Source organism: Astyanax mexicanus, chromosome 4, assembly GCF_023375975.1.
Source record: "Astyanax mexicanus isolate ESR-SI-001 chromosome 4, AstMex3_surface, whole genome shotgun sequence".
Lineage (NCBI taxonomy): Eukaryota > Metazoa > Chordata > Actinopteri > Characiformes > Acestrorhamphidae > Astyanax > Astyanax mexicanus.
This window is the reverse complement of record NC_064411.1, coordinates 26423109-26441743: the sequence shown is the minus strand read 5'-3', so window position 1 is coordinate 26441743 and position 18635 is coordinate 26423109. Positions and strand designations below refer to the sequence as shown.

Genomic DNA, 18635 nt, shown 5'->3' with positions numbered 1-18635 from the left:
ATATTTGACCACACATTTGAACGGTTGCAGTGACAAATACCACCTGGTGATTCGGGCGTTACTGTCTTTCATGCGCCGCATCCATTGCAATGCACGATGGTCAGTCTCTAAAGTGAAAGCCTGCCCCACCAGATAATATCTGAGAGAGTCCAAGGCCCACTTAATTGCGAGCGCCTCTTTCTCAATCGTGGAGTAGTTCTTTTCCCTGGGGAATAACTTCCTGCTGATGTACAGGATCGGGTGCTGCTCATCACCATCACCTTGCAGAAGCACTGCCCCCAGGCCAACTCCTGATGCATCAGTCTGCACCAAAAACGGCCGCTCCCAGTCTGGACTCCATAGCACAGGTGCTGAACACAATCGTGACTTCAGTGTCTCAAAAGCCTGGTCACACTCCGGTGTCCACTTCACCTTTTGCGGATGATCTTTCTTTGTGAGTTCTGTGAGAGGTGCTGCAACACTGGAAAAGTCCGGGATGAACCTCCGGTACCACCCCACAAGACCCAGGAAGGATCGGACCCGCCTCTTCGTTGTGGGGATCGGGGTGTTCCGAACTGCCTCCACCTTGTCAACTTGAGGGCGTAGTACTCCGTTTCCCAGGACATATCCCAGGTAAGAGACCTCAGGCTGTGCCATGCTGCATTTCTCTGGGTTGATGGTAAGCCCTGCCTCTTTCAGCTTTGTGAGCACCCGAGCCACATGCTCCACGTGCTCAGCCCACGACTCACTGTAGATGACAACGTCGTCAATGTAGGCCGCGGTGAAGTCCTCCATGTGCCTCAGTACTCTGTCCATGAGTCGCTGGAAGGTTGCTGCAGCCCCGTGCAGACCGAACGGCATTACCGTGAACTGATATAGTCCACTGGGTGCTCGAAACGCTGTCAGCTTCCTTGACTGGTGATCCAATGGCACTTGCCAATATCCCTTGCACATATCCAATGTCGTCAGGTACTTGGCCCTTCCTAGCCGTTCCACCAGTTCGTCAGCTCGTGGCATGGGATATGGATCAAATGCAGGGACACTGTTCAGCTTGGAAAAGTCCACACAAAATCTCAGCTCTCCATTCTTTTTTGGAACCAGGACCACTGGACTGCACCATTCGCTGGTCGACAGTTCGATCACCCCCATGTCCAGCATGTCTTGGACTTCTTTTTTCAGGTTCGGGATGAGTCTTGCTGGAACCCTGCAGCTGGTCTGTCTGATTGGTTCTGTCTTATTCAGCTTGATTGAGTGCTCAGTCAGGTCTGTGCGCCCCGGCTCTTCCTTGAACAGTCCCTCTGGGATGACTTGTTGCAGTGTTTGTTGTTGCTGGTGTGAAAGGTGAGAGAGTGATACTGACGCTGTACCTTCTTGAGCTCCAGGGAAGTACTGTTCTTCACACTCCTCCTCGTCCTCTACAGCCCTCAGCCATAACTGCTCAGAGGTCGCCCCATCTTGCCAGCGCCTCAGCATGTTGATGTGGAAGGTCTGGGTGGTCTTCTTCCGATCAGGCAGGTAGAGCTCGTAGTTTGTCTGCCCCAGCCGCTTCGTCACCTCATACGGACCTTGCCACTTTGCTAGGAGGCTGGTATCAGATGTTGGCAGCAGGATGAGTGCCTGTTCCCCCACCTTCAGCTCTCTCTTTCTTGAAGCTGCATCATACCACTTCTTCTGATTGGCTTGTGCTTGCTCCATGTTACCTTTCACCAGCATGCTCAGCTTCTCCATCTTGTCCCTCATCCTCCTGACGTACGACAGGAGGTTCAGCTGCAGCTCTGGCTTCTCACCCTCCCAAGCTTCTTTCAGCACATCTAGGGGTCCTCGCACCTCTCGTCCGAAGAGCAGCTCGAACGGTGAGAATCCACTAGATGACTGTGGTACCTCCCGGTATGCGAAGAGCAGGTACGGAAGCCACTTGTCCCAGTCAGATCCTGTATCTGAGACAAATTTTCTCAACATGTGTTTGAGAGTTTTGTTGAATCTCTCAGTAAGGCCATCAGTCTGAGGGTGATAAGGACTTGTCCTAATGCCTCTAATGCCTAGCAGTGCCATCACCTCGCTCACTAGTTTGGACGTGAAATTAGTGCCTTGGTCAGTAATTATCTCTTTTGGTATCCCCACCCTAGAGATTAATTGGATCAATGCGTTCACTACTTGACGGGCTTTAACTTTTCTCAGAGGAAAAGCCTCTGGATACTTGGTGGCGTAGTCGCATATCACCAGAATGTACCTATTACCTTGTTGGCTCTTTGGCAATGGTCCTACAATGTCCATTGCTATTCTTGAGAATGGAACCTCAATAATTGGCAAGCTGATTAATGGCACTCTATCCGACTTGTTGGAGGGGGCGGTTAATTGGCACGCTTTGCATTTTTTGCAGTATTCTACTACATCCTTATACACGCCTGGCCAGTAAAACCTACTCAAGATCCGGTCTACTGTTTTATTTTGGCCTAAATGACCTGCCCATTCACTGGTGTGTGCTAGGTCTAAAACCTCTGATCTTAGTGCTTTTGGGATGACTAAGAGCTGCTGACTACCTTTGACTCTATACAGTTTCTCATCCTCTAGCACAAACTGAACATCACCATTTTGCTGGTGTTTACTTTGACAAATTAAAGAGCCCTATTAAAGAGTATTTTAAGGGTTTCATCTGCCTTCTGTAAGCTACCTATATCAGCTGGGAATTTTGGATCCTCCAAGCTCGGTACAGACAGTTGCTCCTCCACCCTAGTACCTCTGACCTTGGCCTGCCGCTTTTCTCTTTTGCTCTTACGTACACGACATGCTGTAGAGAATGGCAGCTGTTCTGCCCTTTGCTTGTTCTCAGCACTTTCACTCAACTTAGTCTGCTGTCTAGTGACCGCATATACACTAGCCGTGACACTATTTTCACTAAGCAGATCTAATAAAATTGGAACATCTCTACCCAGGATTACGTCGTAAGGCAGTCTATCTACTACCCCCACCTTGAGCATATAGGCCTGTCCCTTTATCTCAATTTTCACGTTAGTAGTAGGGTAAGTTCTCTCGTCCCCATGTACGCATTTAACTCTTAACTTGCTGTCGTGAAATATTTGGGGTCCTGGTAAGCTTTGTTTGGTGATCAGGGTTTGACTGGCTCCTGTGTCTATTAAAGCTTTATGGGTTCGTTTACCGATTATGATGGTAATAACTGTGTCCATGTTTGGTGCAACTTCACCTTTCCTGTCCGGTTTAGGTACATAACACAGTTTACTAGCACTGCGATCTACTGCTGGACACTCCCTGCTCTTATGGCCCTGTTGGCCACAATTATAGCATTTAACCGTAGTATTAGGCTGCCGCACTCTGCTATTGCTATAGCTGTATCCGCTACCATAGCCCGTTTTAGCTTTAGCTTTCTGCCAGCGACCTTCTACGTTGCTATTTTTGGTATAGGCATTAAGACATTTACCAAAATCACCATCAGACTTACCTGGCTTCTCTGCTGGCTGGTTGCTTCTGCCCTTGCTGAAGTTGAAGTCTTCATCCGACCGTCGCGCTGTAATGAACGCCTCCGCTAACTCCACGGCTCTGGTTGTTGACTCAGGACTGCGTTCTATAATCCAGCGTCTCAACTCCGGGTTCAACACACTCAGGAACTGTTCCAGAACGATGGCATCGCCGATTTCATCTTTGGATTTCTCCTTCGGTCTGATCCACTTCTCATACAGTCCTTTCAGCCTGCAGTGTAGCTCTCTTGGAGTCTCTTTGGGTTTGATGTGGGCATGTCTGAATTGCTGCCTGTATGTGTCCTTATTTATTTCAAACTTTTGGAGTATTGCTTCTTTTACCTTGGCGTAGCTGCTGATGTCCAGTGTCCATGGAGATATATGCTTCTCTGGCCTTGCCTTCAAGAGCTGGAACTAGATGTAATGTCCATTCCTCAGGTGGCCAGCCTGCGGTCTGTGCGATTCTCTCGAACATGGCCAGATAATGCTCAATATCGTCACTTTCTTTCAAATCAGGCAGCCTTGGTGCTGGCCTGAATGCTGTGTGTGGACTCACGCTGTCTTGGTTCGAAGCTTGTACTCCTTCTCTCCCGCTTGCCGCAGCTCCGCTGTGTCGGAGTATCTGTGTAGAGTTGCCAGGTACTGCTGCTGCTGCTCCTCCTTCGTCGGCTGAATGGCTCTCGGCGCGAGTCATCTGCTGTAGAAGCGTGAACTGGTGCTGTAATGAACGCCATCTCTGTTCTTGTTTACCCGCTTCTTTTCTCCATAACTCGTCCCGTTCTTGTTGTTGAAGCATGAAAACCTGGAACATAGTTGCGAGCTGATCCACGTTAGGCGCTGCCGGATTTGTTTGCACGCTTGCCGCTGTGCCGCCATGATCGCTCTCGGGAGTCGCTTCTTTCCCGCTGTTCGATTCGCGAGAGTCGACTCTTCTCCCGGATGGATCCCTTCAGGTTTCCATAATAAGAGTCTGTACGGGCTTTGGCTCTACTGACGTGCCGCTCGTGCGTCTAGCTTCAGGACTTTTATTCTGAAGCTCCCGGAACTGCTTCCTCTGCTTTGAGCGCGTCGCCTTCTGCCCGAGGTCCCTCTCTAGTGTGCACTAGGAATTAATGCCGCTTCACGGAGCCCAGGTGTCCCGTGATCCGCGCTGCTCCTCGCCGACGACTTCCGCGATGAAGTGTTTTCGCGCTTTCAACAGGTACAGATGGCTGTAACCATTTGCAGTTTAAACCACTGCCACCATTTGTGGTAGTGTGGGTGGTGTGGTCAGGAGGTACCGCTGTCGAATAGCGACGTAAAGGCAAAGGAGGCGCTTTGGGCAGTTGTAAACTGTTCAGTTGACTTACGTTTATTGACAAAAAAAAAACAAAAAGAATACAATACACTATATACACTTATTTTTAGGAGTAGGCAGAGATAAGTGGATAATGCTACCACTAGTTAAGACTTAAGGGTAAGAACGCTAACCCAGTCCTTAATAGAGTTCTTAAGCTTTTTAGCTCCAGCAAACATGTCCGTCTCAGAGAACTCAATCTACCTCTCCTCCCGTAATGCTCACCCTATACCCCTTAAATACCCCCCGGGCTAAACCAAAAGAGTACATGGGTGAAACAGCTACCAACAATTACACATATAACAAATATACACATAACCGGTTATCTTCACTCATACGACATACTAGGACTTATAGGACAGGTAAGTATAATACACACATATACATACACATTTAATTAACAATTTTGCTTTTTCCCCCACAGGTAATCTGGAACCCCCCCGGCACCAAAGGTTTCTTCCCACCCCATTAAGGGTATAAAAGCTGGGTGACCCGCGCGCTGCCACTCCATAAGGAAGCCGGTAAGTAGCAGGGGTAACCTGCCTAAATAAATATTAAAAATTGTCTTTCAGCATAGTTGGTGATTGGTGTGGGGACCCACCATATCACACACCCCCCCCTTATGTTCAGAGCCCTTCTGAATCTCTAGAAAGGTAGTCCGCTGTGACATTTTGTTTCCCTTTGCGATATTTGACCACACATTTGAACGGTTGCAGTGACAAATACCACCTGGTGATTCGGGCGTTACTGTCTTTCATGCGCCGCATCCATTGCAATGCACGATGGTCAGTCTCTAAAGTGAAAGCCTGCCCCACCAGATAATATCTGAGAGAGTCCAAGGCCCACTTAATTGCGAGCGCCTCTTTCTCAATCGTGGAGTAGTTCTTTTCCCTGGGGAATAACTTCCTGCTGATGTACAGGATCGGGTGCTGCTCATCACCATCACCTTGCAGAAGCACTGCCCCCAGGCCAACTCCTGATGCATCAGTCTGCACCAAAAACGGCCGCTCCCAGTCTGGACTCCATAGCACAGGTGCTGAACACAATCGTGACTTCAGTGTCTCAAAAGCCTGGTCACACTCCGGTGTCCACTTCACCTTTTGCGGATGATCTTTCTTTGTGAGTTCTGTGAGAGGTGCTGCAACACTGGAAAAGTCCGGGATGAACCTCCGGTACCACCCCACAAGACCCAGGAAGGATCGGACCCGCCTCTTCGTTGTGGGGATCGGGGTGTTCCGAACTGCCTCCACCTTGTCAACTTGAGGGCGTAGTACTCCGTTTCCCAGGACATATCCCAGGTAAGAGACCTCAGGCTGTGCCATGCTGCATTTCTCTGGGTTGATGGTAAGCCCTGCCTCTTTCAGCTTTGTGAGCACCCGAGCCACATGCTCCACGTGCTCAGCCCACGACTCACTGTAGATGACAACGTCGTCAATGTAGGCCGCGGTGAAGTCCTCCATGTGCCTCAGTACTCTGTCCATGAGTCGCTGGAAGGTTGCTGCAGCCCCGTGCAGACCGAACGGCATTACCGTGAACTGATATAGTCCACTGGGTGCTCGAAACGCTGTCAGCTTCCTTGACTGGTGATCCAATGGCACTTGCCAATATCCCTTGCACATATCCAATGTCGTCAGGTACTTGGCCCTTCCTAGCCGTTCCACCAGTTCGTCAGCTCGTGGCATGGGATATGGATCAAATGCAGGGACACTGTTCAGCTTGGAAAAGTCCACACAAAATCTCAGCTCTCCATTCTTTTTTGGAACCAGGACCACTGGACTGCACCATTCGCTGGTCGACAGTTCGATCACCCCCATGTCCAGCATGTCTTGGACTTCTTTTTTCAGGTTCGGGATGAGTCTTGCTGGAACCCTGCAGCTGGTCTGTCTGATTGGTTCTGTCTTATTCAGCTTGATTGAGTGCTCAGTCAGGTCTGTGCGCCCCGGCTCTTCCTTGAACAGTCCCTCTGGGATGACTTGTTGCAGTGTTTGTTGTTGCTGGTGTGAAAGGTGAGAGAGTGATACTGACGCTGTACCTTCTTGAGCTCCAGGGAAGTACTGTTCTTCACACTCCTCCTCGTCCTCTACAGCCCTCAGCCATAACTGCTCAGAGGTCGCCCCATCTTGCCAGCGCCTCAGCATGTTGATGTGGAAGGTCTGGGTGGTCTTCTTCCGATCAGGCAGGTAGAGCTCGTAGTTTGTCTGCCCCAGCCGCTTCGTCACCTCATACGGACCTTGCCACTTTGCTAGGAGGCTGGTATCAGATGTTGGCAGCAGGATGAGTGCCTGTTCCCCCACCTTCAGCTCTCTCTTTCTTGAAGCTGCATCATACCACTTCTTCTGATTGGCTTGTGCTTGCTCCATGTTACCTTTCACCAGCATGCTCAGCTTCTCCATCTTGTCCCTCATCCTCCTGACGTACGACAGGAGGTTCAGCTGCAGCTCTGGCTTCTCACCCTCCCAAGCTTCTTTCAGCACATCTAGGGGTCCTCGCACCTCTCGTCCGAAGAGCAGCTCGAACGGTGAGAATCCACTAGATGACTGTGGTACCTCCCGGTATGCGAAGAGCAGGTACGGAAGCCACTTGTCCCAGTCAGATCCTGTATCTGAGACAAATTTTCTCAACATGTGTTTGAGAGTTTTGTTGAATCTCTCAGTAAGGCCATCAGTCTGAGGGTGATAAGGACTTGTCCTAATGCCTCTAATGCCTAGCAGTGCCATCACCTCGCTCACTAGTTTGGACGTGAAATTAGTGCCTTGGTCAGTAATTATCTCTTTTGGTATCCCCACCCTAGAGATTAATTGGATCAATGCGTTCACTACTTGACGGGCTTTAACTTTTCTCAGAGGAAAAGCCTCTGGATACTTGGTGGCGTAGTCGCATATCACCAGAATGTACCTATTACCTTGTTGGCTCTTTGGCAATGGTCCTACAATGTCCATTGCTATTCTTGAGAATGGAACCTCAATAATTGGCAAGCTGATTAATGGCACTCTATCCGACTTGTTGGAGGGGGCGGTTAATTGGCACGCTTTGCATTTTTTGCAGTATTCTACTACATCCTTATACACGCCTGGCCAGTAAAACCTACTCAAGATCCGGTCTACTGTTTTATTTTGGCCTAAATGACCTGCCCATTCACTGGTGTGTGCTAGGTCTAAAACCTCTGATCTTAGTGCTTTTGGGATGACTAAGAGCTGCTGACTACCTTTGACTCTATACAGTTTCTCATCCTCTAGCACAAACTGAACATCACCATTTTGCTGGTGTTTACTTTGACAAATTAAAGAGCCCTATTAAAGAGTATTTTAAGGGTTTCATCTGCCTTCTGTAAGCTACCTATATCAGCTGGGAATTTTGGATCCTCCAAGCTCGGTACAGACAGTTGCTCCTCCACCCTAGTACCTCTGACCTTGGCCTGCCGCTTTTCTCTTTTGCTCTTACGTACACGACATGCTGTAGAGAATGGCAGCTGTTCTGCCCTTTGCTTGTTCTCAGCACTTTCACTCAACTTAGTCTGCTGTCTAGTGACCGCATATACACTAGCCGTGACACTATTTTCACTAAGCAGATCTAATAAAATTGGAACATCTCTACCCAGGATTACGTCGTAAGGCAGTCTATCTACTACCCCCACCTTGAGCATATAGGCCTGTCCCTTTATCTCAATTTTCACGTTAGTAGTAGGGTAAGTTCTCTCGTCCCCATGTACGCATTTAACTCTTAACTTGCTGTCGTGAAATATTTGGGGTCCTGGTAAGCTTTGTTTGGTGATCAGGGTTTGACTGGCTCCTGTGTCTATTAAAGCTTTATGGGTTCGTTTACCGATTATGATGGTAATAACTGTGTCCATGTTTGGTGCAACTTCACCTTTCCTGTCCGGTTTAGGTACATAACACAGTTTACTAGCACTGCGATCTACTGCTGGACACTCCCTGCTCTTATGGCCCTGTTGGCCACAATTATAGCATTTAACCGTAGTATTAGGCTGCTGCACTCTGCTATTGCTATAGCTGTATCCGCTACCATAGCCCGTTTTAGCTTTAGCTTTCTGCCAGCGACCTTCTACGTTGCTATTTTTGGTATAGGCATTAAGACATTTACCAAAATCACCATCAGACTTACCTGGCTTCTCTGCTGGCTGGTTGCTTCTGCCCTTGCTGAAGTTGAAGTCTTCATCCGACCGTCGCGCTGTAATGAACGCCTCCGCCAACTCCACGGCTCTGGCTGTTGACTCAGGACTGCGTTCTATAATCCAGCGTCTCAACTCCGGGTTCAACACACTCAGGAACTGTTCCAGAACGATGGCATCGCCGATTTCATCTTTGGATTTCTCCTTCGGTCTGATCCACTTCTCATACAGTCCTTTCAGCCTGCAGTGTAGCTCTCTTGGAGTCTCTTTGGGTTTGATGTGGGCATGTCTGAATTGCTGCCTGTATGTGTCCTTATTTATTTCAAACTTTTGGAGTATTGCTTCTTTTACCTTGGCGTAGCTGCTGATGTCCAGTGTCCATGGAGATATATGCTTCTCTGGCCTTGCCTTCAAGAGCTGGAACTAGATGTAATGTCCATTCCTCAGGTGGCCAGCCTGCGGTCTGTGCGATTCTCTCGAACATGGCCAGATAATGCTCAATATCGTCACTTTCTTTCAAATCAGGCAGCCTTGGTGCTGGCCTGAATGCTGTGTGTGGACTCACGCTGTCTTGGTTCGAAGCTTGTACTCCTTCTCTCCCGCTTGCCGCAGCTCCGCTGTGTCGGAGTATCTGTGTAGAGTTGCCAGGTACTGCTGCTGCTGCTCCTCCTTCGTCGGCTGAATGGCTCTCGGCGCGAGTCATCTGCTGTAGAAGCGTGAACTGGTGCTGTAATGAACGCCATCTCTGTTCTTGTTTACCCGCTTCTTTTCTCCATAACTCGTCCCGTTCTTGTTGTTGAAGCATGAAAACCTGGAACATAGTTGCGAGCTGATCCACGTTAGGCGCTGCCGGATTTGTTTGCACGCTTGCCGCTGTGCCGCCATGATCGCTCTCGGGAGTCGCTTCTTTCCCGCTGTTCGATTCGCGAGAGTCGACTCTTCTCCCGGATGGATCCCTTCAGGTTTCCATAATAAGAGTCTGTACGGGCTTTGGCTCTACTGACGTGCCGCTCGTGCGTCTAGCTTCAGGACTTTTATTCTGAAGCTCCCGGAACTGCTTCCTCTGCTTTGAGCGCGTCGCCTTCTGCCCGAGGTCCCTCTCTAGTGTGCACTAGGAATTAATGCCGCTTCACGGAGCCCAGGTGTCCCGTGATCCGCGCTGCTCCTCGCCGACGACTTCCGCGATGAAGTGTTTTCGCGCTTTCAACAGGTACAGATGGCTGTAACCATTTGCAGTTTAAACCACTGCCACCATTTGTGGTAGTGTGGGTGGTGTGGTCAGGAGGTACCGCTGTCGAATAGCGACGTAAAGGCAAAGGAGGCGCTTTGGGCAGTTGTAAACTGTTCAGTTGACTTACGTTTATTGACAAAAAAAAAACAAAAAGAATACAATACACTATATACACTTATTTTTAGGAGTAGGCAGAGATAAGTGGATAATGCTACCACTAGTTAAGACTTAAGGGTAAGAACGCTAACCCAGTCCTTAATAGAGTTCTTAAGCTTTTTAGCTCCAGCAAACATGTCCGTCTCAGAGAACTCAATCTACCTCTCCTCCCGTAATGCTCACCCTATACCCCTTAAATACCCCCCGGGCTAAACCAAAAGAGTACATGGGTGAAACAGCTACCAACAATTACACATATAACAAATATACACATAACCGGTTATCTTCACTCATACGACATACTAGGACTTATAGGACAGGTAAGTATAATACACACATATACATACACATTTAATTAACAATTTTGCTTTTTCCCCCACAGGTAATCTGGAACCCCCCCGGCACCAAAGGTTTCTTCCCACCCCATTAAGGGTATAAAAGCTGGGTGACCCGCGCGCTGCCACTCCATAAGGAAGCCGGTAAGTAGCAGGGGTAACCTGCCTAAATAAATATTAAAAATTGTCTTTCAGCATAGTTGGTGATTGGTGTGGGGACCCACCATATCACAGATTGAGTGATCTTCAGGTGAGAACGACAGGTATAGTTGGGTGTCATCAGCAAAGCAATGGTAGGAAAATCCGTGTGAGCGGATAACCTGACCAAGAGAGGTGGTGTATATGGAGAAGAGAAGGGGTCCCAGTACCGAACCTTGGGGAACCCCAGTGGATAAGGAGCGGGCTGAGGACAGCTGTCCTTGCCACGACACCTTGAACGAGCACCCAGTGAGGTATGATCTGAACCATGACAGCACATTGTCTGCGATCCCCATGTCTGCGATCCCCATTGTCTGCGATCCCCACTTAAACAATGTGGCCAATCTGCATAGAGATGCATTCAAGCCTCGATCATCTGTTCATTGTTTAATGTTATAAAGGTGCACTCTATGTGTGTCAGCAGTAGATAGAACCACTCTTTAGAGTCTGAAGTCTGAACTGTGGAAGCATTTTGAACTGAAATATATACACAGGTGCCGAGAGTTTTTAGTGAACTGGGAAAATCTACAGGAAACTCTGAAGCTCAGCTCACTGGGATCAACTGAACCATTTTAAACTTTTTATTTCTTTTCACATTCTTTTTATTTAATTTTTTATTGCTCTTACTTTTTTACTTCTTAGTTAGTTATTATTTATGTTACCATTTATCACTTTTATAATTTTAAATATTTACTAATATTATTTTTTAATTGTTTAAATTATTGACTTTTATGTGATCATATATAATAACAGATTTCAGGAAAAAGGAATTCAAAATATTAGATAAGAAATTAGAAATAGGGAAGAAATATATATTATTCGTCTATATTAAATGTATTTATTTAAAGTGTGTTTTTTATGTTTCCCCCTATTTCTCCTTTCTTATCTAATGTTTTCAATTCCTTTTATAATGTAAACACTTGTCTGCATTTTAAATGAGGACACAGTCTACTACAGTCTTTAATTATTATAGAACTACAAAATGTTCCCATACGATCATCAAAAAACTCAACAACAAATAAAACCACCACCAGCACTCCATCCTTATAGCAAGATTATCATAAATTTAAAAACTGAATTCTATTATTCAACATTGAAATCAGGGGAGAGCGCGGACGCAGTCCCCCACTACCACAAATTCTGCAGTCGAGATTCCCACATTTGGGGAATTCGCAGGGGTCAGCACAGCCTCTGTGCAATGGCTGAGCCTCGCCCTGGGTGAACCACCTACATGATCATGGTGTCTCCCCTGCCAGGTAAGTATGAGTTCAGAACAGGCCGAGGAGAGGAGCCGCCGCCGGCTCTACTCTTCACTGAGAGGGTAAGTGTTGACAGTCATCACACAAAAACGTAGAAACATCTATAATCACGCGTTACAAACACTCAGCTGATAAAATATCAACTAAATAACGCAGAAATGTGTTTTCGTACCTAAAACACGCACGGTCCGCGACTCCCGTCATGCTTTGCGAGGGAACCTGGGCGCACAACGTCACGACGTCGGTGTAAACGCGGGATACGCGAAAGGGGGTCTCCCTCAGTCAGAGAACAGTGTTTTAATTACACTGTTATTATTAAACACGCTTTATAAACACCTTATACAAACGCTATATACTCTTTATAAACACTGATTTACTACAGATACAGAAAACCGCGTCTCTCTCTCGCCTTTTTTCTCCCTCAGCAGATTCGACACGGTCTCAGAACAGCGGTGTCAGAGCTACGCCCCGCAGCGGCCGCTGCTGGAAACGCAGAGCCGGGCTGAAGAGGCTGTGAAGCTCTAATTCTTAAATTATAAGTTATTTCATTTTACAAAAAAATAGATTAGTACAACAATCAGAAAAATTAAATAGGAGCGAACATAAATTATTTGCGGTGTCTGACACACAAAATTAAGATTTGACCCCCACCCCCAAAAAGAGGTAGAAACAATGGTTTGGGTGGTATTTTATATCTCATATTTATTATATTATATTTACTTTATATTTCATTTTATTATATATATATATTTTAAATGCCACAATATTTGTATTTCAATTTTTTTTCAAATCCCAATTTCTCGTTCGAACACAATATTTAATATAACAGTACCCATACCTGGGAGAATCTAGTAATACGATTTTAAACACCTATTAATCACAGAATATTGTCGTGATTAATCTGATTATTATTTTTTTTATTAATCACTAATATGTATACAGCTCTGGAAAAAAATAATAGGAGAGTACTTAAAACGATGATGAGTTTCTTTGATTTTACCCAATTGAAAAACTCTGGAATAAAATCAAGAGGAAGATGGACGATCACAAGCCATCAAACCAAACTGAACTGCTTGAATTCTTGCACCAGGAGTGCAGGCATAAAGTTATCCAAAAGCAGTGTGTAAGACTGCTGGAGGAGAACATGCTAAGATGCATGAAAACCAGGGTTATTCCACCAAATATTGATTTCGGATCTTTTAAAACTTTATGAATATGAACTTGTTTTCTTTGCATTATTTGAGGTCTTTTAAGCTCTGCATAGTTTTCGTTATTTCGGCAGTTTCTAATTTTCTGCAAATTAATGCTCTACGTGACAATATTTTGATTTGGAATTTGGGAGAAATGTCCGACGTTTATAGAACAGAACAACAATGTTCGTTTTACTCAAACACACACCTATGAATTGCAAAACCAGATTAACAGATTCAGAAACTGAAGAGATCTCTTAATATTTGCCAGAACTGTGTATACAGTTAAATATATATATATCTGTCTTTAACCGATAGAGGGGGGTGCACCGTTCCCGGAGGTACTGCAATACCGGGTCGATGCGTGGAGTGGACGGAGCAAGCCCCTATTCCATCTCCCTGTTCCAAAAATCAATTTAATATATGGTCCCCGGGTAGGGGACGTATCAGATATTAAACTGATAAGAACAGATTTTTCTTTCGAAAAGTTTTTATTGTCACCATACATTTTTTTCTTTAAAAGCCAAGTAAAAACATTTTTGCATAAAAGCCAAGTACACAACATTTACATATATTTTAAAACAAATCATCAGTCAAAACAAATATTCGTTTCATTCCATTTAAAATACGTTTTCATTTCGTTTTAAAACCATAGTTTCCCCTCCCCATGTCTTTATTAAATTCCATAAATCCCATTGTTGAAATAAATAAATAAAATAAAAAAGGGTACAATAAGATAAAATCACCCTCACAACACTGACAACTTCATTTTTTTTTTTTTTTTTTTTTTTTTTTTTTTCACATTGTTGTTATTTTCTTTTTTTGTGTGTGTGTACGTGTTTTGGGAACGGGAGTCCAGTGCAAGTCCATGTTTTAAAATTTCGTGAAAACCAGTTTAAAAGGAATCGCAATAGTCCATAAAATCGGTTAAAATTGTTCTTTGTGCAAAACCGGGGTGAGCCCCTAACAAGCAGGCTCCACTCCGCTCCTCAGAAGAGACGCCTCTGTCGTTTTTGGGCTCAGCGGAGAACCTCCCCTGTGCCCGCTGCTCCTTTTACTGTGTCCGTGTTAACGGGGTGCATCTACGGGAGCCAGGCGCCGTGGTGGTCTGGACCCCCCTGCGTGAGACCCCGGCCCCCTCCTCCGAATGTCGCCGTGCGGTGTCCCCTGCAGCGAAGATGTTACCAGCGCCGACAGTGCGTGCAGGGGCACCGTCACGCGCTTCCCCACCAGCAGGTTGCGGGAGGTCCAAATGGCGGCCTTCACGTGATTCAGGGTGGACCAGAGCGCTGCGAAGTCGGCTGCTGGTATCTTGTCGAGGCCCTGGCCCACCCCGTTTACCGCTAGCCGGTAAAACGTGGGCTGGACCTCCCCTGCTGGCAGGCACGGGCATTGCAGGGGGCCGGTTAAGGCCCACAGGTCCCTCGCCACGCTGCACTCCCAGAGCACATGCCGCACGGTCTCGGGCTCGCCACACCCTGGCCGCGGGCAGATGGGGTTCCTCGCCATGCCCCGGGAGTGCATCACGGCCCTGACCGGGAGGATCTCATGGGCAGCCATCCACGACAGGTCCTTATGCTTGTTCTGAAGAGCGGGGTGGGCGGCGTTCCTCCAAACTTGTTTGGCCTCACCGAGTGTGAGGCCGGGGACTGGGCTCACCTCCTCCCGGTCCTGCACAAGAGAAACAAGAGACTTGGCATTAGTTAAAATGGTGACATCCTCTTTGTCTAAAAAATACTTGTTTAAAAACTTTCTAATAAAATCATATTCAAAGGGTAGGGTAAAAGAGACTGGGGTCGTAAGATCAGGTTTTAAAATCTTTAAACTTTGCAAGTACGACCCCATCCAGAACCTCGCCATCACCGCCGTCTTGTTCTGTCTGGAGGGGTCTGTCGCATACTTCACATGCAAAGCAGCGAACTTGCTTCCTAAAAACAGGTGGGGGTCTGGGAGCCCCTTCCCTCCATTCTCCTTTCTCTTTTTAACCTCCGTCCTCCTCAGTCGCTCCCACTTGGACCCCCACAGGAAGTAAAAGATCGCCCGGTCTAGACCCAAAAGAAATCGTCTCGGGGGACTAAAAACAGAACACAATAATAAAAGCAAGGGTAAAATCACGGCTTTAATGATTAAAATCTTGCCCTCCATCGTCAACTGTCTTAGTCCCCAGAATCCCAATCTCTGCCTGACCCTAGCTAAAGCGTCAGTCCAGTTGCCCCGTCCACCACCCTCTTTGTCGAATTTGAGTCCTAAAATTTTAATATCATTTACTTTAAAATCAACGTCCAGGTTCAAGTCGATGTTCCCTCTAGGCCCAAAGAGCTGGGCCTCGGACTTGCTCCTATTGAGCTTAGCGCCCAAGGCCCTTCCAAACCAGTCAGTCACGTCCAATGCTCTTTGGACCGATAAAAAGTCAGAACATAAAAGCGTGACGTCGTCCATAAAAAGTGTGCAGGTCGCCGTCAGTCCACCTGGCAAGTCTAGTCCTTTGATCCATTTATCCTTTCTCAAGATCTGCGCCAACGGCTCTATACATGCCACGTACAGAAGCGGAGATAACGAACACCCTTGGCGGACGCCAGAGCGTACACTGATCGCTTTTGTGAGGTGCCCGTTTACACGAATTTTGCTGCTGATATTATTGTAAAGCAGCCCCACCCACTTAATGAACCTCCCTGGGAACCCCATTTTTTGCAGTACCTGAAACAGGTACTGGTGCGAGACCCGATCAAAAGCTTTCTCAAAATCTAAATTTAGAACTATCAGTCGAATGTTTCTGTCTCTCGCAAAACAGATGACGTCTCTAACCATCACTAGGCTGTCTGTGATCTTCCTTCCGGGCACGGCGCAGGCTTGATCCGGGTGGATCACGTCCTCTAAAACCAAAGACATACGTCTGGATAAAATCTTACTAAAAAGTTTACAATCAAAGTTTAAAAGGGTAATCGGTCGCCAGTTTCTTAAGTCGGTCTTGTCACCCTTCTTATAAAGTAAGCTAACTATACCTGTTCTAAAACTGTCTGGAAGTCGGTCAAGGTTTTCAAATTCGTTAAAAACAGTCAAAACGTCAGTTACTAAAATGTCCCAAAAGGTCAAATAAAATTCCACGGGGAGTCCATCCTCTCCCGGGCACTTACCTTTTTTAAAACCTTTAAGACATTTAAAAGCTTCTTCACCTGTAAAATCACTTGTTAAAACATCCTGACTGCTAATAGTTTTGTCTAAAAAATCTAAAACCTCCTTCATTGTCTCAGGGTGTACTCTCTTTTCTTTATATAACTCTTCATAAAATTCTTCTGTCAATCTTAAAATCCCTCCCGTTGTTTTTTCTTCCCTCTCATCTTTTGTTATATTTACAATCCCTCCCCCCTTGATAAAATCTTCTTAAAAAAATATCGAGTACATTTTTCCCCTTCCTCAACTTCCTGTTCCCTGCTTCTTAAAATAGTTGCTTTACTTTTTATTTTGTTTAAAACCGACATTTCCCTTTTTATTTCTTTTATTTCTTCACTAAAATCTATGCCATTGGTTAAAAGGTTAAAATAACGCTGTAGTCTCTTTTGCAGCCCCAACATGCACCGTCTTTCCCTATTCTTTTTCTCCTTCCCTATTTTCTTAAAAAAAGTCTGGGTCCTTTGTTTCACCATCTCCCACCACTGTGCGCGTGAATCGTAGCAGTCTTGGAGGGTCTGCCAGAGACTGTACTGCTCCCTGTAACTCCCAATTATCTCTTTATCTTGTAACAGGGAGCAGTTCAGTCTCCACAGCCCTCCCCCTACAGTCACACCGGTGGGGAGAGACAGGGTGCAGGAGAGCATGAGGTGGTCAGAAAAGAACATGGGGGATAATGTAGCATCGCTTGGTGGGCAGTCTCTCGTAAAAATGTAGTCGATGCGGGAGGCACGGGCGCAATCACCACTGAACCAGGTGAAGCCCTCCTCCCCTGGATGCGTTGTTTTAAAACAGTCGACTAATTTAAAATCCTTGACTATCCCCTGTAATAAAAGTGATGTCTTATCTAATTTAAAATCATCCCCCTTCCCTTTCCTATCTTTCCTATTTAAAACACAGTTAAAATCCCCTCCCACCACTAAAGGAGCCCTCCCTAACATGTGGGGCTGCAGGTCTTCTAAAAGGTCGTACCTGTCATTTTTATCATTAAAACCATAAATATTTAAAATGTTAAAGTCCGTCCCTAAAAAAGTCAGGTTTGCTAAAAGAGCCCGTCCGTCTCGCACCACTGTGCTGCCCTTCACCAGAATATGGGGGTTTTTAATTAAAATGGCAACACCGTCGGCTCTGTTGTAGTGTGAGCCGCTCCAGAGAGAGGGACCCGCAGCCCATCGCTGCTCCCAATCTCTGTAGGATTTCATAAACGGCAAAGCACACTCTTGTAGTAAAAACACATCTGACTTTATATCTTTTAAAAGGGACAAGACGCTCTCTGCTCTAGTGGAGGCTCTCACACTTCTAACATTAATGGTTGAAATGGTAAGAGCCATGAGCATTTATGGTTTTAAAACAGGTACTTCATTTAAAAAGTCATTTAAAAGAGACTACTGAAATAAAAACAGTTTAAAAAGGCATTTAAAAGTTACTTAAAGTAACTGTGACACCTGCTCTTCCTTAATCTCCATTATTTTGGAGAGAGGAGGTGAGCTGGTGCCTCCTGCCGCTGGTTCCCCACAGTCACATGCTGTGGGGGCCTTAGGCGTTGATGATGTAAGCTTGAATTGGAGGAAAGAAACTTCATTTGGAGAACCAGCGGGCCACAGCCGGTTCAGGTCTTCCGAGGAAGAACTGGCTGAACCTTGTGCGGCCCTCTGTTTTTTCTCTATCAATACAGACAGAGGAGACTCCGCAGGTCTTTTCCCCACCTGAGCGTTTGGGAGTGAGTCGGTTGACTCACCCCCGCTGGAGGCCACTACACCTTCCTCCACCGTCACCATGGAGGAGTTGGTTTCCTCCTCCTCCTGCTCCACCACCATCTTGTTCCCTTGTTCAGGCTGGAGGGGTGTGGCCTCCAGCTCCTGCTGTGACTCCGCCCGGATGCTAGCCCCGCCCTCTGCAGCATGGCCATTCCCTGAGGCCGGCTGGAGATTTGAATCTCCCGCCAAAACCTCAGGGACCGCCCCTTCCTCCTCCATTTCCTTCTCCTTCTCCTGCTCCTCTTGGCCATGCTGCCTGGCGGCCATTTTGGTGGCCTTTAATTTGTTGGCAAATGATTTTGGGCAATCTCTGTAGAGATGGGAATTCTCACCACAAAGATTGCACCTTCTGCCATTGGGACACTCCTCATAAGTGTGCCCAATTTCTCTACACTTCCCACACACAATTTCTGCACATGCCTCT

General features: G+C 46.6%; 1 protein-coding gene, 1 non-coding gene and 1 pseudogene across 2 annotated transcripts; all 3 read right to left on the bottom strand.

The window, feature by feature from the left end:
* Positions 1–8068: 8068 nt before the first annotated feature.
* On the bottom strand, positions 8069–9737 carry LOC125801744 (uncharacterized). The gene is made up of 2 exons (XM_049478993.1): positions 9483–9737; positions 8069–9340 (listed from the first exon to the last, which is right to left on the bottom strand). Exons 1-2 carry the CDS (start codon positions 9735–9737, stop codon positions 8069–8071), a joined length of 1527 nt encoding a protein of 508 aa, XP_049334950.1.
* A 2200-nt stretch (positions 9738–11937) lies between these two features.
* Positions 11938–12101, bottom strand: LOC125802074 (U1 spliceosomal RNA). The gene has a single exon (XR_007439037.1). It is a non-coding gene; the product is annotated as a U1 spliceosomal RNA (small nuclear RNA).
* Positions 12102–13605: 1504 nt separating this feature from the next.
* LOC125802081 (U2 spliceosomal RNA) lies at positions 13606–13778 on the bottom strand (annotated as a pseudogene).
* Between the last annotated feature and the right edge of the window lie 4857 nt (positions 13779–18635).

Excerpts from the sequence above, each read along its gene's own strand:
- LOC125801744 (XM_049478993.1), bottom strand. The coding sequence starts at position 9,737 with ATGTTCCAGGTTTTCATGCTTCAACAACAAGAACGGGACGAGTTATGG. Across the intron at positions 9,341-9,482 it reads AAGCTTCGAACCAAGACAGC|TTCCAGCTCTTGAAGGCAAG; the intron begins GTGAGTCCACAC and ends CATTACATCTAG.